Raw genomic sequence first — 23,525 nt, forward strand, 5'->3', positions numbered from 1 at the left:
AATGAATACAACAGATCAGAAAGACAGCATGATAGACCATCAGAAAGACGCTTTGATAGACCAGAAGAAAGACGCTTTAACAGACCAGGACCATGGCCTCCCAAAGATAGAGGCAGGACCCAAAGGACAGAAAATAGATTTGCAGAACAAAGATTCACAGAACATAGAGGTAAAAAAGAACAGAGAACGGAAGAAAACCCAGAAAGGAACCCAACAGGCCCACGGAGAGCCGCATCACCTGAAAGAGCAAAGACAATAAGACTTATTTACAGAATATTCGCATAACAACACCACTTAAATAACTTAAAAACAGGACAGAAGGGTCAACCCAAGTGACTGAGTTGCAGAATTTTATTACACCAGCTGCTCAAACACAGGAGACAAAAAAACAGTTGGACATAAATGCAGAAGAGTGGGGAGACGGGGTCAACCAGATTTTAACGGAACGCTATAGAACAGTGACAGAGGAAAGTTTGAGAGAATTGGAAAGAGATAGATTCGAGGAATGGCCAGAGGCCATGACTGTGGCGGAGAGATGGGTTCATAGAACCCCCCACGGAATTATTATCTCTGTGAAAGAGATGATCACACACCACATGATTCAAAGGGAGAAAGGAGATAAACCAAAAAAGAAAACACCAAGAGACATACCAACAGACACAGGAAATGAATCGAAAAGAAATAGAAATCAACCTGAGAACACGGCAGAGGTCGTCCCAAGTGAAAACAGAATGTGTCCAGAAGTAGACTGGACACATGTACCCACAGAGGAAACACAAAAAGAACCTTAGAGCAAAGAAGAAGAACATTCCCACTCTCCAAACAGGGAGAGAACAAGGGAGAATCAAGATCAACAACAACAACAATGCAACAAGATAGTCCAAAAATAAGTCCAAAGATCAGAATTTGTCCTAAAGTCAGAATCTGTTCAACTCCACTTCCAGGTTGGAACAAGAGGAGAAGAACAGGGGTCTTGGTGGGACCCAGCAGGAGAGAGCTCAACACGATGATTGAGCAGATGGTTCAAACTAAATTCCACTCAATGATCCAAGAACAGACCCGCCCAGTTGGTGGAGTCCAAGAGGAGGAACACTGTGACCCAATGGAAGGCACATCAGCAGCACGAAGAGGGGAGACCATTGACTCTCAAGCGGAGGGAACAGTTCACGGAGCTCAAGTACACCAAAGGGAAGAACCTGAAGACACAGAAGAAGAATAAATATGAAATGCAGTCACAGAAAAAACTGACCAAGAAATAGAAGAAGAAGAAGAGATGAGGATCAGGTTGAACTCCCATCATTCCAAATAAACAAAGCACAAAGTTTTCCAGACATTACAGAAGACCTACCCTTCAGCTTAGGGGAGGATAAAATGGGTGTATCACCACCTCGTAGCAGGACTCAGCCCAACACAGAAGGAACTAAAAAAAGACAAACCAGGAGCAAAACCTACTCAGTAAGGAAACACGAAATCACTACTGAGAAAGCCTTAACATGGAAATTGATTGTGGACATCAAGCATTACCTTATCAAAAACGAAAGGATCCTGGAGGGAATTCCAGAGGGGGACTTTTGGACATCAGGGCACGGACTGATCCACTGGACCCCTGACACAGCAAGCACAATGCTGGAGCATTTCCTTACTCATTTAAACTTATGAACCCTCTGCAAATCAAATCAAATCAATTTATTTTTGTAAGGCCCAAAATCACAACAACAGTCGCCTCTGAGGGCCACAGGGAGAAATGAATCAACAATGTCTGTGGTGGCGATGAAGTCAGACAATGTCTGTGGTGGCGATGGAGTCAGACAATGTATGTGGTGGCGATGAAGTCAGACAATGTCTGTGGTGGCGATGGAGTCAGACAATGTATGTGGTGGCGATGGAGTCAGACAATGTATGTGGTGGCGAGGGACGATGTCCCAGGGTCCTCTGTCCTTAGACTCTCCTTCTCGGCCAGGAAAAACTACAAAAAAAACCTCTTTGGGAAAAAAGCGTAAAAACCTGGAGGAGTTCCAGTGAAGGAGAGATCCGACTCTCACAGACGGACAGACGGACACGAGGGAGACTGGAGCTGGACCCACTCTTCAGGCAGATGAGGGACCGTCTGAGTCGAGCTGGAACCACTCTTCAGGCAGATGAGGGACCGTCGGAGTCGAGCTGGACCCACTCTTCAGGCAGATGAGGGACCGTAGGAGTCGAGCTGGACCCACTCTTCAGGCAGATGAGGGACCGTAGGAGTCGAGCTGGACCCACTCTTCAGGCAGATGAGGGACCGTCCACACAGGGCAGGGACCACTTCACCAGGAGAGGGACATCTGGGTCCACAGGTCCTCAGGAGTGAGAGAAAGAAAAAGAAGGCGGTGAACAGTTTGCAAGTGGAATCAAAAAATAAATATTGTTTGATAGCATAAGTAGTCAGAAGAAGAGGATAGTGCTCAAGCTGTCATACTTCCCCCAGCACAGTTACTCCTAGGGCAGCATAGCTAAAGCTGTGGGTTTATGTTTCTGTTCCTAACTGGTCTGACCATAAGCGATTTCGAAGAGGAACGTTTTAAGCCTGGACTTAAATGAAGAGACTGTGTCAGCATATTTAACATGGGTCGGGAGCTGATTCCATAACACAGGAGCTTGGTAGCTAAACGCTCTACCTCCTACAGTACTTTTAGAGACTCTTGGCACCACCAGAAGGCCGGCATTGGATGATATGGTTCTACAGCATCTTTGAGGTAGGATGGGGCCATGTCATTTATGGCTTTGTAGGTCAGGAGTAGAATTTTAAATTTGATTCTAGACTCGACGGGGAGCCAGTGAAGAGACTTCAGCACTGGCGTAATGTGCTCTCTTCTTTTTGTTCCTGTTAGTAATCTTGCTGCTGCATTTTGAACCAGTTGAAAGCTTTTTATGGAGCTTTTAGGACACGCTGCAAGCAGGGAGTTACAGTCTAATCTAGTCGTTACAAATGCATGGATAAGTTTTTCGGCTTCACTTTTAGGCAGGATTCTTCTGATTTTGGCTCTTGTTGCGCAAATGGAAATACGCTGTTTTACAAGCTTGATTTATATGAGCTTTAAATGAGAGCTCCTGGTCAAATAAGACTCCAAGGTTTCTTACAGTAGAACTGGAGGCTTCACTGACATTGTCCAGTGTGACTATCTGCTCAGATAGAGCATCTCGTAGATGCTTAGGGCCAAGCACAATGACCTCGGTTTTTTCAGGGTTAAGAAGCAGGTAGTTAAGTGTCATCCAGGTTTTTATCTCCTTCACACAAGCACTAAGTCTGTCTACTTGATCGCTCTGATCAGGTTTCATTGATAAATACAGCTGAGTGTCGTCTGCATAGCAGTGGAAGTTAATGTCATGCTTTCTGATAATGTTGCCTAACGGCAGCATATAAAGAGTAAACAAAATTGGACCGAGTACCGAACCCTGTGGCACACCGTAAATTACTTTAGAGCATGGTGAGGAGCTCTGGTTTACATTAACAAATTGGTAAGGCAAGGCAAGGCAAGGCAAGTTTATTTGTAGAGCACATTTCATACACAAGGCAATTCAAAGTGCTTCACACAGCAGGAAAAATGCATTCAAATCACAAAGAAATTACAGAAATACAATAAAATTAACTAAATTAAAAATTATCAATCCAACTGATTTTCTAAACTAATAAAATCACAAACAAAAGAGAAGAGTGCAAAGAAAAATCCTTTCAGTCATATGCGCAGCTAAACAAAACTCTTTTTAGCTTAGATTTGAACATTGTCAGAGTAGAAGCCTGTCACATCTTCAGGAAGACTGTTCCAGATTTTAGCTGCATAAAACTGAAACGCAGATTCCCCATGTTTTGTCCTGACTCTGGGCACCAGCAGGAGGCCGGTCCCTGAGGTCCTTAGAGTCCGAGATGGTTCATATGGCACTAACATATCCAAGATGTACTTTGGTGCTAGGCCATGGAGAGACTTGTACACAATCAGAGCTGCTTTAAAGTCTCTTCTCTGAGCCACAGGGAGCCAGTGCAGAGACCTGAGAACAGGACTAATGTGATCATACTTCCTGGTTCTAGTCAGGACCCGAGCAGCAGCGTTCTGGATGTACTGCAGCTGTTTTACAACTCGTTTGGAGAGACCAGTGAGCAGGCCGTTACAGTAGTCTAATCTACTGGAGACAAACACATGGATAAGTCTCTCTAAATCTGGTTTTGACACTATATTTTTGATTTTGGCAATGTTTTTTAGATGGTAAAAAGCTGCTGATGTTATTGATTTGACGTGGCTATTAAAGTTCAAGTCTGAGTCCATTATTACCCCCAGATTTCTAATTTGGTTTGTAGGTTTTAGAGCGAGACTCTGGAGGTGACCGCTAACACTTTCTCTTTGTTTCTGTGGGCCAAAAACGATTATTTCAGTCTTGTCTGAGTTCAGCTGGAGAAAGTTGTTTTGCATCCACAAACTGATCTGTTGGATGCAGTGACAGAGTGAATCCACTGGTCCATAGTCACCTGCCGATAGTGAAACATAGATCTGAGTGTCGTCTGCATAATTGTGATAGGACACATTTTCACTGCGTATCAACTGACCCAACGGCAGCATGTAGAGGTTGAACAGAAGGGGACCCAGGACTGACCCTTGGGGCACTCCACAGGTCAGGGTCATGTGGTCTGAGACACAGCTACCAATTTCAACAAAGTACTTCCTGTCTTCCAGATAGGACCTTAACCAGTTAAGGTACCTATCAGATAAATAGGATTTAAACCAGCTGAGGGCTGTTCCTCCAACACCTACATCACATTCTAACCTCTGCAGTAGAATGTTGTGGTCAATGGTGTCAAACGCTGCGCTGAGGTCCAACAGAACCAGGATTGAGACCAGTCCATCGTCAGCGGCTAATAACAAATCATTTGTGACTTTAACTAGTGCAGTTTCAGTGCTGTGGTGGGCTCTGAACCCTGACTGGAAAACTTCAAATAAGTTATTGTCCTGCAGGTGGCGACAAAGCTGTTTTACTACAACTTTTTCAAGGATTTTAGAGACAAAGGGAAGATTTGAAATAGGTCTGTAGTTTAGGGTTAGGGTTTTAGGTCGGGATCTAAATTAGGCTTTTTCAGAAGAGGTTTAATGACTCTTTTTTTGAAGGACTGTGGAACATAGCCACTTTCGAGTGAAGTATTTATTATATTAAGAATAGGGTCTATAATTAGGGGGAGAATGTCTTTGAGGAGCTTGGAATGGGGTCTAGGACACAAGTTGAGCTTTTAGAGGACATAATGGCTGAAGTTATCTCTGCTTGATCAACAGCTGTGAACCTTTCTAAGTTTACAGGTGGATTTATATGGGACGTTAGATTTACAGCTTGGGCTAGTTCAGGGCTAATAGCGGGGGTAATTTTAGCTAATTTATCTCTGATTGTTTTTATTTTATTGTTAAAAAATAGGAGGAAATCATCAGAGCTGAGTGTAGCTGGGATTGAGGGCTCTACTGCACTGTGACAGTTTGTTAGCCTAGCCACAGTGCTGAAAAGGAATTTAGTGTTACTTTTGTTGACTTCTATTAGATTTGAATAATGTCTGGTTTGGGCCTTACGCAGAGCCTGCTTATAGGACAGCAGGCAACTTTTCCATGCTTTTAGGGATTCTTCTCTGTGAGAGCGACGAAATAATCCCTCTAACTTTCTAACTCTTTGTTTATGTGAACGCAGTTCTTGGTTGTACCAGGAGGAGGCGCGCTTTGGCCTAATGACCTTCTGTTTTAACGGCGCTACAACGTCAAGAGCAGACTTCAGAGAATTCATGGTCAAGTCGACACATTGATCACTTAAACTGGGACTAAAGCTGTTCTCAGCAGGATCACATGACATGATCACATGACGTGATCACATGACATGTCACTGAATATTGGCTCTATTATTTCCTTGAATTTTGAGATAGATTTTTCAGATATTGTCTTTTTCATTATAACTTTATTTTGTGGGACTGGATGATCTTTAAGAATAAACTGAAAAGTAATTAGGAAATGATCTGACAATATAGGGTTTTGAGGGAGGACAATGAGGTCACTAATCTCTGTTCCATACGTTAGGACAAGATCCAGAGTGTTCTTATGAGTGTGAGTCGCTATATTTACATTCTGAGTGAAACCAATGCTGTCTAACAAGGCGCTGAAAGCATTACTGAGAGCGTCATCACTCATGTTCAAGTGGATATTAAAGTCTCCAGCTATGACTATTTTATCCCAGGCTAGCACTAAGTTTGATATAAAGTCAGACAACTCGGTTAAAAACTCTGCGTAGGGACCAGGGTTAGGGTTAGGGTTAGGGTTAACCCTAACCCTAACCCTAAACCCAACCCTAACCAACATTTTTTCAATATGAAATGATTCATACTTTGTAGATTTACTAACAGTGGGAAGAGAAATAAAAACGTTTACTCAAGTAGTAACTGGGCCATTTAAATAACTAAATGTTTAAAAGACCTTTTTTTTTGGGGGGGGGGGGGGGGGGGGGGGGGGGGGATGTCATTATGTCAGGGTTAGGGTTAAGGGTTAGGGTTAGTTAGCCTGAATGGGCAATACTTTTTGGGCTAAGCACCGGATGTTTAGAATGTCTGGCTCTGCCTCTGGAGCAGACAGACTAATCCTTCTTTCTGCGGATGCGCCGGGCAGCTGGATGTCTTTGGGCATGATGGACACCCTCGGTGCGGTGACCTGCAACAGACCCACCAGGTAGGCCTTGCTGGTATCCTGCATACCCGTGACAGTTGAGCTCTGGATGGGCATCTTGTGGATGAGCAGCTCGATGGAATTGCGGTAGCGGTGGACCTTTGTTAGAGCCACGGTACTAGTGTTACGACGAAAACTTACCCTCTCTCCACGACCTCTCTGTGTGTGACCTGGTTTACCTGTATCTGCCTTGCTCCACATCTGGCTCTGTGCCTCTGTGTGTGACACAAAAGCGATGCAAAGGAAAGATGCAATCTCCCAGATTTGCCCGCACACAGAACGCAGCCTTTGACAGAGCTGTTGACACGGACTGACCTCTGCGCACACAGCAGAGAGAACCGTATCAGGTGCTTATCAGTGAGCAAGGCTCTTCGTGCAAATGCAGATGATATGAAATAGTTGCCTCACCAGATCCAAAAGCAGTATAGTGGCTTAAATGTACTGATAAAAAAATATATATATCTTTCTCAATATTACACTTGGAGCCTATACACACCAAGTCCACTAAAAGTGGACTGCCAGAAAAATGTTTGAGGACCACTGCTCCATAAAATACACAACATAAGTTTGCTTGCAAATAGAAACTACAAACACAATCACAGATTTTTATTAAGGTGGACATAAAAGCGTTCTCGTTATATGTGCAAAGCATTTCAGTCCAAGAGGCCACCACAGCGCCCCTTCTGTGTACAGTGTTGGAGCTTCTATCAGAGCCAAGGAATTAAAAGATGAATATTATTTATATATTTTAGCACATAATAATAGTACATAGTATACATGTGTGGAATGATTCATCTTGAATGTAATCTGTTGCTGAACCTTAATTGAATACCCTCAATATAAAAATCTGTTTTAAGGGCCAATATAGTGAAAACTGACCCTTTTCATGTAAATTTGGTTTCGGCATCAAGTTTTGCTCCTTTCACATGTATTTTGAGTAATATTATATATTTAGCCTGCCTCTCCAAAGCTCCTCCAGGAATTCACCTCCAGGTGTTTTCCTCCAGACCTCAATATTGGGGATGAGGTGGGCTCTTGAGTGGGGCTTTTAGACAACACTTATTTTAAGTGTTGCTATATTTATTTATTTGTCTTATTTGATGGTATGGCTTGACAATTTTATTATTGTATATTATTTTTTGTAGTGAGATCATCATTTAAAATTAGATGCAAAACAGAGAAAAAAAGCTGACTGGGACGGTTCAACAAAGACTCAGTTATGAAAAATGGAATGAATAAAATCAACTGTTCTAACAATTCATAAGTGAGAGCTGGGTTGTAGCACATCTGCATCCATGAACTATGCCACACCACTGCTTCTCAATCGCTGTAGAGCAGTTTGTATTCATCTGTCGGAGCAGTCTGGAGGAAGGAGCAGAAAAGCCACGTTTCTCCCCCAGACCGGTTCACGTTAGACTGTTTTTGAACAGTTCTTTTCATGGCAAAGTGCATCTTTATCCTAAGGTCATGCCTCTAGAAGCAGTGCTCTGCTACGTGACAAACTGACGTGACCCAAACATAACTAATGTTTTCTTAATAAATCAAGTCGAAATTGTACAGCGGTATAAGCAAGTCTCTATTTGGAGAAAAAAAACCTAACCCTGTTTCTATCTGCTTTTTGCATTCTCTCTTATCCAACCATCTGGCTGTGTTGTTTTTGCAGCATTAGCCATGCCTTAGCTTTAAAGTTTTCCGGGAGCCAAAACAAGCTGGATCCTTGTTAGGCTAATACCACCCACAATTTGTTTGAATTGTTTTAATACAGCTTAGTCTGGCCCTGTCTAGGTACCCAAACTACACCATATGGCCCTCTATGAAGTATGCACTTGGTAGAAGTGCCTAACCCTAACCCTAACCCAAAGTCCCAAGCGTGCAAAATTACAGAATTGGAATGGTGAGGGTGGAGTGATCCTCAAGCACCAACACGTCATATCTGCAACATCCAAAATGGCTGGACCGATTATGGTTTTCTCAATTTTACTGCCACAAATGATCATAAAGCTGCAACAAACTACAATTTTGAGGAGAAGGAAGCGCAGGAATCACAGGAGGCTTAAGCGTCCGACTCTCCCCACTGCGCCAGAGTCTGTTTGAAATTGAGTTAATATGTTAACTACCTCCGTCTTCGGACCCCACCTCTATTAACTGGGAACCTTTTTATACCAGCATAACGTCTCAGTCACCGCTTTACTCTGTTCTCTCGAACACACCATCGCGCAGCGCGCATTACTGCCAGCTAACCAGAGTATCAAATTGTCCATTAGCTTCAAGGACCCCGAGATAAAAAGAGAATCAGCACTGCGCTCTGTGGTACACACAGTGAGCTGGTCAGAAGCTAGCCTGAATGTCATTCCACCTTCTTCATCACAGCGGGCCTGAACATCCCAACATCCAGAGCCCACAACCACCAGCACTATCGCCAGCGTGACCGCCACCACTTGCCTCCAAGCACCTGTCAGTCACCCATTGGCCTCAGGTGCCGCGCTCCATGCAGATCTCCACGGAGTCCACAACTGTCTCCTCCCGGGACCGGGCTCCTCAATATATTAATCTCTTTATTCGTCTCACACTTCAGCTGCTGTGCTCACCACCTCCAACTCTACTTCTGAGTTCCCTGACAGCGGTTGACATCATCCGTTCACCTGCCGCAAGCTGCTCCTCCAGCTCCTCCTAGTGGGAGCCATGTAATACGTCCCTCCAGTCCGGTTCCCCTAGCTTCTAACATGAATGATGTTGTGGCATATTTTCTGTCATCCCGGTCTGCGTGTGTGCGCGTGCGCGTGCGTGTGCGTGTGCGTGTGCGTGTGTGTGTGTGAGAGAGAGAGAGTGTGTGTGTGTGTGAGAGAGAGAGTGTGTGTGTGAGTGAGAGAGTGTGTGAGAGAGTGTGTGTGTGAGAGAGAGAGAGTTTTTGTTTTTTTTACCCCCTCAATACATGTTTTTCTTTGCAAATATGTATCGTTGAATAGCTGTTGTTCATTATTCCTCAGTCAGAATGGTCTGGAGGGTCGGAGGGTCGGAGGGTAACCCAATTCAGATCTCCAGGTTCACCGGTCGTATCTCTCCAGTCTTGTTCTCTCGTACCCACAGCTCTCGGTCTCTCACTGGATCCACACACTGCAGCAGCTTGTCCACCGGCTCCATTGTCTGGACAAACAAGGGAATGACAGTTAGGGTTTAGGAACTTCAACCGGATTGCTCTTGGGCAACATTATAGCTGGTTACATTCTAGTTTGAGGGTGAATACTTACCAATAATTAGAGATGTTATATCATGCAGATTTTACCATTTTTTTACCATGGGAAAATGTTATTTAGGTGTGTTACTATTCTCAAGTTTCCCTCCAGCTTTTATTATTATCAGTTTAATTTGTGGGGACAGGGCATGTTAACCATGTTGTAATCACTGGTTAATGTTCATCTGTTATCCCACATTCACGCTCACAAACACACTTTCATTCATACACCAGAATAAATGGACACTGGAGGAAAGGTGGGTGAATTGGTTGTGCATACTGTCGTTGTGCCACAAGTTTGCACTACCGCCCCACTGTGGTACCTGGCATTCCAGTTATCTCCCACCCAAGTACTGACCAGGCCCTGCTTGAATTCCGAGATTTGGGTTTGATTTGATCATGGGCTGAAGTTAATTAAACCTTTTTGGCCATCAGCGTGAAATGGAATGAGAGATGGAAGGACATGTTGGAAACTGTTGGAGCTGGATTTGAACCCACAACCCGCAGTACAAAATTGAATGAGTGTGGGGGGGGGGTATTTTGGGGTTAGGGGTTGGACATCAGATTGAAATTGACAACAACAAAACAATTCTTACAATTATATTGTGACCTGAATAATCACGAATAATTTTGACATCCCTGTATTACACTGACAAAATTAATGACAAAAAGATATGTGGCTGGATTACCCAGTATTATTTTGATTCAAAGAGGAGTTTTAACCCTAATCCAGGAGTTTGATGCAAGCGCAGTGATTGTGTTCTGGTCCACACTCACGCTCTGGTTGAACATGTCAGTCTCGTGCCTCAAGGTGGTGTACTGACACAGGTGCTGCCGGACCATCTCTACCCGCTCCACCTCTAGACGCTCAAGCTCCTGCAGGAAAGAAAGAGACACAAGAGGGTCAAGGTCAAACATGCCCTCCAAACCCGCTTTAGAATCTGTAAAACTCCACAATACAATTCCAGTGTCATCCAGTGGTGATAAGTCCACAATTTTTACAAAAAAAAAATGCTACTTTCAATCTAAACCGGATTGACTCTGTGTCATTCCCAAAACTGTCTAAAGACCAGCCTGTATTTAGGAACAATGTCGATGCAAAGCCTAAACGATACAAAGATAATATAAAGTCACCTAAAATACAGCTTACAAACAGATTTTTACCATTTTCAGAGACTGAAGTAAATGAACAAAGGCAAAATGGAAGACATGATGAGGGCAAAAGGGGGCAGACAAATAATATATATATAAATAAATTATATATATATATATATATATATATATATATAAATAAATTATATATATATATATATATATATATATATATATATCTGAGTACTTATTGTAACTCCATATTTACCAAGCTGGTAGTGACGATCTCCTCAAACCATTTTGACTGAGACTGGTTATAGAGGTCCACACAGCGCATCAGCTCATCTCCTACAACACAAAATCAGAAGAGAGGAGTTAGAAAGAGATGACAAGAGATAAACCTAAGCAGAATGGACCATAAGGTGACAATTAATCAGAAATCTGTGTATTCACTAATTTGTCTAAGAGTTTTCTATCAAATGATTTGTTATTAGCTGCTGACAATGGACTGGTCTCAATCCTGGTTCTGTTGAACCTCAGCGCAATTCTACTGTAAGAACCCTTGGTTTGTACACAAACTGCTGCACCTCCAGCCACGACTAAAACGGATTAAGTTTGCAGACGACAACACCCTCATCGGGCTCATCTCGGACGGGGATGAGTCTGTCTACAGGAGGTGGAGCGGCTGGTGTCCTGGTGCAGCGGTAACAACCTGGAGCTCAACGCCCAGAAGACAGTGGAGATGATCGTGGACTTGAAGGTCAAAGCCCCCCAGCCCCCCCTCACCATCACAGACTCCCCCATCACCACTGTGGACTCCCTCTTCTTCCTCAGCACCACCATCACCCAGGAACTCAAGTGGGAGCTCACCATCTGCTCCCTCATCAAGAAGGTCCAGCAGAGGATGTACTTCCTGTGGCAGCCGAGGAAAGCAAAGCTGCAGTTCTACACGGCCATCATTGAGTCCATCCTCACCTCCTCCATCACCGTCACAGAGACTGCAGTGCATTGTGCGCTCTGTTGAGAAGGTGATTGGCCGCGGACTTACATCTCTGTAGAATCTATACGTTTCCAGGGCTCTGGGACGTGCAGGTCCAATCACAGCCGACCCTTCTCACCCTGGACACGGACTCTTTGAGCCACTCCCCTCAGACAGGAGGCTGCAATTTCACCTGGTTTAGTTAAATAAACTTCAGATGTGTTTTTTATTCTCTCCCAAAATGTAATTTAATGTTCCCCAAACCTTTGCATTATCACATGTTTTACTTATGGTCACATCATTTCTTAAAGGTGGTATGGACGATTTTTTTCAGCAAATTTTGTATCATATTTCCTCTTGGCGTGGATAAATCATTTGTCCTGCCACGTATCAATCATAAAACGCACCTACCGCTCACCTGCAGCCGCGTCAGGCTCGTCCCCACGTTTCCAAGTGCCTAAGTGCATGGATCTATCATAATATAGTTCCCTCAGTGTACGGGGCAAAATGAAGACGGAGAAAGACAGTTCGAGCTGACGCAGAAGTGGACAGAAATCTACGGGAGACGAGCGATGCGATGCGCTCCGTCGCGCTAATAAACAAACGCACGTGTGTGTTGTATCGGTCCGCACGGGGGAGTGCGCATGCGCACTTCCGCCTGCGTTCTCAAATCGCCGAAAAATCGTCCATACCGCCTTTAAGTTATGATACTTGTTCCATAATTCCACATTATTAGAATCAATTGCTTCCTTTTTGGTTTTGTTAATTTGCTTCAAATAGTCTTTGAATTCTTGATCAAGCCATGGTGCGGGGATATTTCTTGCAGCTTGCTTCCTTATAGGGGCCGGTCTATTCATAACCTGTGTCATCAAAGTATTAAAAACCACCACAGCTCTACAAGGATCTTGTTCTTGTGTTATTTCTATGTTCTGTACATCTTCAACAAAATCGTTCTCTTTAAAGTTTTTAAACAATCTTTTACATTTACATTTTTGTCCCGCTTTAGGTACCTTTGTTTGCTTTTTTATAACTGCAGTTAAGTTGTGGTCACTACAACCAACTGGAACAGAAATAGCCTCTGAGCATAACTCTGGCACATTTTGTGAAAATGAAATCAATTACAGACGCAGGTGTGTTGTCCGAGAACTTGTGTGTCCGTGTCGCCTCCAGGGGTGACTCAGGGGTCACGTTGCAGCTTGGTCCACAGGCTGGCCAGAGCATGGCTGCTCTGGAGCTCTGACAGTTTCAGGCCAAAAAAGCACTGGATCTGAGGTGTTAAAATAAAAGCTAAAAAGGACCTTTGCACTGATTCTCCGGTGAGGCTGCCCTGGACTTGAAAAGTTGCAAAAAGGTCCTTTGCTTGAGTTTGCATGATGCAGTCTCAATCACGTCTAAAACGGGCACAAAATTCTTCTTTACGAGAGAGAAAACTTGGCTTCTACGGGCCTGTCTCTGGAATGTCTTTGTTCCATAGCTTAGTTTAGCATCGCTAGGCCAGAGATGAGCCCTCATCTCCCGAGATCCTAACTCATGGACCTCCTCTGATGGAACTAAGTTTGTCTTCTCTTTCTCTCTCTCACAGACCCCTGGGGGGTTGGTTTTGCTCCAGTGTTCTACCAATCAGCACGTATACTGAGTCAGAGTTGATCAGAAAAAAAGATCGCAAATGAGGCAGTAATTGTTTAGTATTAATGTTAATACTAAACAATGGCTGCATTATTTCCGATAGCTACATATTTACAAGTTAAAAAGGTTAAGATCTGTGATAAAACAGTTAAATGAACGTGCAGAACACAATAACATTATGTACAGTAAGTTAATCTGGTGGACAAAGTCTGTAATCAGATTGTTTTTTTTACTAAAACCGCATAGTTTTTTACACATTGTAATCATCTTTTAGATGACTGACACGTTGCCATTACCACAAAGAGAATTGGTTAGGGTTAGTACATCCCCCTGATTCTGCCCAGTCCCACTATTCTCTCCCTGACTCCACCCACAGCCCCTCCCTGACCTGCTTGTGTGGACTTTCTGCGTGCCCTCTTGATGTCCTCCTCTGCCTTGCTGCTGCTGAGTTTGAGATCGAGCTGCTGCGTCTTCAACTCCAGCTCCTTCTGTCTGTCAGCCAAAGCCTTACGAGCCTGACAAAAAAACAAACAGTAAATATCCACCCTAACCCCCTAAGGATAATTTTGGATTATAAAATGGAAAGGAATGCAAAACACGGCCGGTGCTTTTCCCTGGATATTCTGATTTTGTTTGGGCTTTTACAAAGTCCCTGGATTGAGCAGCTGAACAAGCCATGACTCTTCAAAGTTTGACAGCTCAAGATTCAGGGAACCTTACTGACCCTGAATATATATATATATATATATATATATATATATATATATATATATATATATATATATATATGTGTGTGTGTGTGTGTGAATATATATATATATATATATATATTCACACACACACACACATATATATATATATATATATATATATATATATATATAATATATATATATATATATACACATACATATATATATATATATATATATATATATATATATATATACACATACATATATATATATATATATATATATATAATATATATATATATATATATATATATATACACATACATATATATATATATATATATATATATACACATACATATATATATATATATATATATATATATATATATAACTGTATTTGTGTACATATTAAGCCTAGTTTTTATTTTTATTCTTATTTTTTATCTGATCGCTTATTGTTATGACCTCTTCATCTGCTACATCTTCCCCCTTGGTCACATCCTCCGCCAACTCAACCTGGACTTTCACTGCTACGCTGACGACACCCAGATATACCTCACCACCAAATCCACCCAAAACCCTCCCCTCAGCCACATTGAAACCTGCATCTCTACAATAAAATCATGGCTCACTCTCAACTTCCTCAAACTGAACAGTGACAAAACAGAGCTCCTCCTCATTGGCACCAAATCCACTCTCAATAAAACTGGTCCCTTTTCACTCAGCATCGACACCTCGACCATCACCCCCTCCACCCTGGTACGCAATCTCGGTGTCATCATGGACCCCACCCTCTCCTTCACTCCCCATGTCAGCCACATTGTCAAGACCTCATACTTCCACCTCCGCCGCATCGCCAAAATCCGACACTGCCTCACCCTCCCCGCTGCTGAATCCCTCATCCATGCCTTCATCTCCTCCCGCCTTGACTACTGCAACTCCCTCCTCACTGGCATCTCCTCCCATTCCCTCCACAGACTCCAAATGGTCCAAAACTCCGCTGCCCGCCTCCTCACCCACACCCGGTCCCGTGATCACATCACTCCCGTTCTCCGCTCTCTCCACTGGCTCCCCATCAAGCAGCGCATAAACTTTAAAATACTCCTCCTCACCTTCAAAGCTCTTCACCACCTTGCCCCCCCTACCTGTCTGACCTCCTCATCCCCCACCGCCCCACCAGAGCTCTCCGATCCTCTTCCTCTCTCACCCTGACTGCACCAACATCCCGACTCAAAACTTTTGGCGACAGAGCATTCTCCCGAACAGCACCCCGACTCTGGAACTCCCTCCCCCAACCTGTCCGCCACTCTCCCTCACTCACAACATTCAAATCCCGCCTAAAAACATACCTCTTCACCCAAGCCTATGACCTCCCCTACCCCTAGCCTCCTCTACCCCATTGCCTACTCTTCTACCCCCTGTTACATCCCCATCTTTTTCTCTCTACTTCTTCTGTCTTGTTCATTTTATCTGTATATTAATGTGTTCTGTACGTGTTGTCCCCCCTGTCTGTAAATACACCCCCTTTTTTATTATGTTCAGCGTCTTTGGGTCACTGAAAAGCGCTATATAAATAAAAGTTATTATTATTATTATTATTATTCATTGTTCATTATTTCATTGCTTTGTGTTGCATCGATCACCAAGACAAGTTCCTATGTTTGTGAATTTTGATTATTGACGATGGCAATAAACTTGTTCTGGAACACTGTTAGCCCTGAACATGTGTCAGTCAGCTCCAAGTAATCTTTTTTTTTTATTATTTGCTTCTGTGCCTAATCTGTGTTGCAACCCTGGAATTTTCCCATTGTGGGACAAATAAAGGTTATCTTATCTCATCTTATCTTAATTGTCTTTATGTTATCAGTGAGCTCCCGCAGAGCCGCCAGGATCACTGGGTCTATCTCGCTCCTGGTCTCTTCCGGAGCGACGCCCGTTTCAGAGATGGAGCAGTAACATTGCTAGCCTGGCTCCTGAGTGGGTCCTCTTGTTCGAATTCTTTGGCCTCTTCAGGAAATAAGTGTCCACGCTCACTTTATGTATGCTAAAATTTGTTATCTCCCCAGATGAACTCGTAATACAGACGGATATTTGACAGATTCAACCGCAGCCCGACAGAGCTGTCTAAGCTAGGTTGCCATCTGGAAGTCCCACTTTTTACATTTGAATAATAATTTCAAACAATAACTGTCAGATGTGTGAACCATTATGCAAATATTTGTAGTTTCTTGTGATATGGATTAAGAATAGGTCAATATTATGTGCGCTCTCTTGTGCAAGCCTATTCGAGTCGCATTTGCAGTAGATATGTGTGTGAGGATGAGGACCTTGTCCAAGGCGGCGTAGCGTCCCACCAGCTGCTTCCTCAGGTCTGATATGTGATGGTCTAGGCGCTTCATGTCTTTTTTAAAGTTCTCTCTGAAGGTGAGGAAGGGCTTCTCCACCTCACTCTGCAGCTGAGCAAAGAAAAATATTTCCATACATAAACACCTTCCAAACATATGCTATTGTTTGTCACATGTCACAAATTAGTCTGAAATAACAGTAATGTTTAGAGTTTAAATAGGCTAAATTACATGTATTATTATTCACAGACTGGGACTGTCTTTCTCTGGTTTGCGCTGTTTCTTCTGGTTTCTGTCCCTTCTCATGCACAGCCAGGGCAGGTCAATCACCTGTCTGCAGTGGGACAGCGCAGAATTGGCGCTTCACTGCAGTGAATATGGTGTTTCAAGGAGAAGACAAACTGGCGTTACTTTGTGGATCACTATTACCTCTGCGGGTCCACAACGTCACATGCATATTGCTTTCCGTGCGGTGTTGACTTGTGGTGCTGACTGGTACTGCTTCCACATTTTACACAAAAAGTGCATGGGATCAAAGCGGAAAGGAAGCAAATTCACACGCATTCTCTTCTCATAATTTTTAGATGTGTTTATATTGCCAAATGAGGGTTAATCAGGAGTGGAGCAAGTTTAAACCCTTAGACTCGAAAAGGGGAGGGAGGAGACGAGCACAGAGGGAACCTGGACAGAAGCACGCACGTAGGAGCAAAGGTGGGACAAGGGATGGAGGGACCGTAGTGTTAGAGCCGCGGGAGGGACAGAGCATATATTACGTATTTAAAAGCCAAAGCTGTAACTCGTTCTAAACCAACACGGTGATGGAGGAAATGAGCATGATGATGATGAATGTGGGTTAGTGTGAGTTGTGAGTAAATCTGCTTTGTCATTTGCGCTGGCAGCTTGGCTTTCCTCAGCGGCTGCAGGAAGAACATCCTCTGCCAGGCCTTCTTGATGAAAGAGCTGATGGTGGGCTTCCACTTGAGGTCCTGAGTGATGGTAGTGCTGAGGAGCGGAAGGAGTACACGGCGGTGATGGGAGAGTCTCTGAGGGAGGGATGGGAGGCTGTGACTTTCCTGATGTCCACAATCATCGCCACTGTCTTCTGGGAATTGAACTCCAGATTTTTACCACTGCACCATGACACCAGCCAGCCCATCCGAGATGAGCCCGATGAGGGTGGTGTCGTCTGTAAACTTGATCAGCTTTACGGAGTTGTGGCTGGAGGTGCAGCAGTTTGTGTACAGGGAGAAGAGCAGGGGAGAAAGTACACAGCCCTGTGGGACTCCTGTGCTGATAGTCCGAGTGTCTGAGACATTCTTTGCCGGCCCTACACACTTCCTCCGATCCACCTGCAGGTGGTCCAAAATCACAACAGCAGTTATTTTGGAGGGCAAATACAGAGCTAAAGTCCACAAACAGGATACTGGTATAGATTCTCGGGGAGTCCAAATGCGGTAGGATGAAGTGGAGTGCTAGGTTGATGGCGTCATCAAACGACCTGTTGGCTCTGTAGGCAAACTGCAGGGGGTCCAGCAGGGGGGAGGTGAAGGACTTGAGAGTTACTTGAGGTCATGACGACAGACATCAGCGCCACAGGCCTGTAGTCATTAAGTCTAGTGACAGGGAGGATGATGACGACTTGAAGCAGGCTGGAACATGGCATGACTCCAGGGAGCTGTTAAAAATTCCTGTGAAGACTTTATAGTGTGCGTCCCTAAAAAGTTTTCAGGTTAGAGAGAGTGAACGGATCTTCTTCTGACTTGAAGAAATGGTTCTCCTCCTGAGTGGGTGCTGCTCAACTGTCTATCTCACGTCCGAGGGAGTCGGATCCCTCCTTCACTGTAGAACTCCTTGAGGGTTCTACTTTTTCCCAAAGTGGTTTGGTAGTTTTTCCTGGCCGAGAAAGAGGGTCTAAGGACAGGGGAGCTTAAGACATTTGTCTAAGGACACGGGATGCTGGGACATTACCAAGTCCCTATGAACATTGTTTAATTGTTTAATTGTTTTTCAATGTCACCCCTCAAGGCAACTGCTGTTGTAATTTTGGGCTTTACAAAAATACATTGAATTGAGTATGTGTGCAGCTGTGTACAAGTGTCTGTGTTTTACGATAGCTTTGTGACTGCGTAATTACGCCTCAAATACAGTATGTGTATAGTTTATTCAAAAAAATGTAAATGGAAACATGGAAACATGGAAAGAGCTTTCTAGCAGAACAAAACAACGGAGTAGCCAACCTTGGAGGAGAACTTGAGGTGGACTTCGGCCTCATCTGCCAGACTCTTTTTCAGCTGGTCCCAGGCCTCGCCCAGAGTACTAAAAAAAACACAAAAGACAAGATATTACATTGCACACACTCACATGTTTACAGTAAACACATGAGCCGTCACTCACATTGTAATTTAAGGTCATAATTTCAGATAAAAGAACATGAAATTAACATGAAATTGAACCATATCTTGTGACCCCCACCCCTGTGATTTTAAGTGAACATATTCTGCAATCTTGTGGCTTTAATTAGCTGTTAAACATGTTTTTTAATAGATTGGGTTGGATTTAGTATTTTAAAATTTTCTCATTTAATATTATCTCTACATTTACATCTCTGTTTGCAGTGAGGTATTTCCAACCAGTTAGTTTTGATTTGTTCCCTACAGGTTGTAAGTACTGATTTTACAGTTATCCACGACACTAACCCATCCATCCGTCCATCCATTTTCTACCGCTTGTTCCCTTTCTGGCCTTAGGCGGGGTGCACCCTGGACAGTGGCTAACTCGTCGCAGGGCCAACACAGAGACATAGACATTACAGATTCATTCACTAGGGACAATTTAGAGTAGCCAATTTTGCCTCACACATCTTCAGACAGTGGGAGGAAGCCGGAGAACTCGGAGAGAACCCACGGTAACACGGGGAGACATGCAGACTCCACCCAGAGAGATCATGTGGTCTGGGAATTGAACCTATGATCTCCTTCTTGGGAGGCAAGAGCGCTAACCACCTTTGCCACCGTGCACCCCATGACACAAACCCATTACTCTCAATATTTTTCCATTGAGCTCCATATTCTGGGTCACAACAGTACAACAACACTGATTTGAGCTGAAGTAAAGTCATTTTTCAGAAAAAGTCAATTCCAACCTGTTTTATTTTTTGATAATTGTACAGTTTTGAACCAAATTCAAAGAAATTATTTATGGGCAAAACATCCACTTTTACAGTTTCAATCCTTTGACTTACTTATAGGATGAGAATATTTTTTTAAATATATTTTTTTAATAGTTGTAAAAAGCGGTGTACATTTTTTCTCCCAAATTGTTGATAGATCTATATGGAGGACCACATTTCTATTTAAGATATTCCATTTGCCACTTAAATTGCTATCTCTTTCTAAAGGTCAAATTGCCAGAATAAAATAATTTCAAATTTTGTACATTTCATTTGTATCCAGACATTGGACTAAAGTTTTCTGGTGTGGTCAAATATAATAGAACATTGTCTGTTTAGCAGGCGATTTTATCCTCCGTCTCATCAATTGTAATACCATTGGTTGTCTGATATATTGGGCCAATGGTTACCAGTACAAAGCAAACGGAAGGGGAGACAAAGCACAGCTCTGTCTCAGAGCTCTGTCTCCCCCTTTCCAGTGTCAGTGGGTCTGTCAGGAGACCAGTAATCTTAATTATTTTTTCAATTTTCTTTTGATCATATTCTCTCAGTGGTGGGCCGTCAGGGCCAGCAAGGCCTTCTCTGTTAGCTTAAACATAATCAGAATATAATTTAAAAATATATACAGTTTCCCTCAAATATTTATTAAATTATTCCCCAGAGTAAGAGTTATACTCTTCATTTCATGGCTTTCCTCTTGGTTGCACTGCTTCTGCCCCAGGTTGAGATTTGGTGGGCTGGTCTTTATGTTAGAGCTTTTATCCAATCATATTCAGCCTCATGTGTTGCCAGGGATTTAAAATCTACCCTCTGACCTTCAGAATTAACAGGGCTGGCACTTGAAGCTTAAAGTGAATGGAAATAAAAATTTTGTGTCAACCAATCAGCTTCAGAGTTGCTATTGTACGTCTGCTGCTGTTACACAGGAGCCAGCAGCAGGTGCAGCACGTGCACGTCTTTTGATTGGATCACCAATATTGAGCGGCAGGTCTTATGGGCGGGGCTATGCAGAACCTCATAACGAGGAAACTGAATTTGATAAACAAATTAATTTGCGTACTACTAAGCTGTTTTTTCAACCCACAATGGCGGAAGGAGGAAAATATATCGATTTGGTCAAGGATATAATTATGATAATTTAAATTATTTACTTATAAAGCCTTTCTCAAGACGCTGCGAGACAGGCAATGTAGTGTCTGGGCTCCAGAATGGTGATGACGCCCTGTCTCTAACTGCAAGTGCCAGACGGCACCGCAACGGAGCGAGAAACAGAGCGGGCAACGGCACGTGCAGGGCAATGAAGCTGCACAATGAAAAGGTAAAATGAAGAAAGAAAAATAGGGACATATTGAACTTAGTTGAACTGTATTGTATTGTCCTCATCCCCTGCAATTCAAGATGACGCAACGCCGGGTTAAACTGCGTTTCTGTCTAAATGTATAGTGTCTAGAGCCATGGCATCATAATGATGGTAATAAGAGGTGGATTAATTCGGGTGGGACTGTGTAGGACATCACTGAAGGCCCAAGCCCCGGACCCACGGCCCGCCACTGGATTTTCTAAATTTAAACACATAGAACACAAAACAGGACTTCTGGGTTATGGCAGCGCTTTGAGTTGATGCACTCACACCTCTGCTGCAAAACTTGGCATGGGTTCTCTTTTCTGGCGGCTCTTCTGGTGACTTTTGAAGGTAAAGTGGGTTTTAAAGGTAACTATCGGCAGGTTCTTGCTGATTTGTTTGAAGTCCAAACCAGTGGTTTAACGGCCAATATGATGATGGTGCAGTTCTACACGGCCATCATTGAGTCCATCCTCACCTCCTCCATCACCGTGTGGTACACTGGAGCCATAGCCAGGGACAAACAGAGACTACAGCGCATTGTGCGCTACGCTAGAAGGTGATAGGCCACGAACTTCCATCTCTGCAGGACTTGTATGATTCCAGGGCTCTGGGACGAACAGGTCGGATCACAGCCGACCCTTCTCACCCTGGACAGGGACTATTTGAGCCACTCCCCTCAGGCAGGAGGCCACTCCCCTCAGGCAGGAGGCCACTCCCCTCAAGCAGGAGGCTACGGTCCATTCGGTCCAGAACCTGCCGTCACAAGAACAGTTTCTTTCCCTCTGCCATTGGACTTATGAACACTGCCTAAGCACCTTGTACTCACTGCATTGTCACTTCCTATTGCACTACATAAATGTATATTTTATTATGTACATATCATGCCGTTTAGTATTCAGTGTTCAATGTTCTGTTGTTTGTGTTGCACCGAATCACCAGGTTCCTATGTCCTATGACAAATGGCAATAAACCCTATTCTGATTCTGATTCTGAATAACATGACATTTAGTTCTCGCAGGCGGGATCAGGAACCAATCAGAGCAGCCCTTTGGATTGGCAAGAAGTCAAAATAACCAAACCAAAACAAACATGATGGTAGAGATTGCCTATTTTAGGTGAAATACAGACTGAGCCCACAATACCTTTATCAATGTATCTAACCTTCATCAATTTATCTACAGAAATATTACATACTTTACCACAAATGATAGGTTTTGTGAACCTCAAATACAAATTTGATAGTGTTTCTTTTACTAAGGATGGAATAATACAAACTAACATTCCTACCCTGAAAATTCAAAACTTTTAAAGATTTGAAACCATTAGCATTTAGATCAACATACCAGTTAATGTTTTATGGTCTACTTCATCTTACCTCCACACTCCAGACTAAGCATTTAAAATTCTACTCTACACGTCTCATAGCCACACATACATTTCAATTATATTGAAGGGTTATTCAATGTTATTCAACATACCCACACATTTTATATTATATATATTATATATATATATATATATATATATATATATATATGTATATATATATATATATATATAAAATATTGCCAACATACAAATGAACCATGCCATATCGTTGCATTTGAGTAGACAAATTTTTTCCTACCATGCCTTCCCCGTTAGCCTCAGATAAAGTGGGGATTGATGGGGCGTCACATGCCTTATGCTCACTTATGCAGCGGACAAAAGCCAGATTGAGGAGCACAGACACACTGGACAGAGCCTGGACACAGAGTGGACACACGGAGGGATTGTCCCAAGAGAACAGAGGCAGTGTTGTGTGCTGTGGCATTCAGAGAGAACCAGGACAATCTAGATTCTATATGGGTCATTTCTTCCTACAGCGGTTCATTTACAACGGGCTGAAAATCCAAGAAATCCAAAACTTATTTGGGAGCACAGGGAAGTTAATGCTAATATGCAACATGAGGTTATACACAGTGCCCACATATTCTTGATCTAAAGTGTTTAAAAAGCCAGTGGAGCAGCAACAGAATACCAGAGCAAGTTCATATTATTGATGAGAATTTGGTGAAAAATTGGTGGATGATCAGTGGAAAATAAGAAAAAAATATGATGGGAAAAGGAGGAACATTTTTAGGAAATTGTGGTAACATTTCAAGAAAATCTGTGCAAATTTTGAGGAAATTTGGTGGAGCAGAGTCAAATTCAATTTAAGGTGCAACAAGAGAGAGTCTATGAGGTACAAAGGACAGGGAATCACTCATTATTGCACACAATTATTCCAAAGCATTTGGGTTTTGTTTGAATTTAGAGAATGTTTTAATTCAGAAAACTGTGGCAGGAT

The 23,525-nt window shown here is 43.0% G+C and overlaps 1 protein-coding gene across 2 annotated transcripts in view; it reads right to left on the reverse strand.

Annotated features, from left to right (window-relative positions):
- Window positions 1-9,648: 9,648 nt before the first annotated feature.
- Window positions 9,649-23,525, reverse strand: part of LOC140368738 (growth arrest-specific protein 7-like) — a 71,084-nt gene continuing 57,207 nt past the window's right edge. The window contains exons 9-14 of one of the 2 annotated variants that reach the window (XM_072455793.1): window positions 18,920-18,998; window positions 16,665-16,793; window positions 14,028-14,154; window positions 11,303-11,382; window positions 10,720-10,818; window positions 9,649-9,854 (exon numbers count right to left, since the gene is read on the reverse strand). In XM_072455793.1, the coding sequence (XP_072311894.1) occupies window positions 9,741-9,854; window positions 10,720-10,818; window positions 11,303-11,382; window positions 14,028-14,154; window positions 16,665-16,793; window positions 18,920-18,998 (628 nt within the window). In that variant the 3' untranslated portion in view covers window positions 9,649-9,740. The remainder of the gene's footprint in view (window positions 9,855-10,719; window positions 10,819-11,302; window positions 11,383-14,027; window positions 14,155-16,664; window positions 16,794-18,919; window positions 18,999-23,525) is intronic. The other variant, XM_072455794.1, reaches the window with a different exon arrangement.

This window comes from Eucyclogobius newberryi, unplaced genomic scaffold (genome assembly GCF_026437365.1).
Source record: "Eucyclogobius newberryi isolate DKJ021-1_F unplaced genomic scaffold, fEucNew1.0.hap1 SCAF_20, whole genome shotgun sequence".
Classification (NCBI taxonomy): Eukaryota; Metazoa; Chordata; class Actinopteri; order Gobiiformes; family Gobiidae; genus Eucyclogobius; species Eucyclogobius newberryi.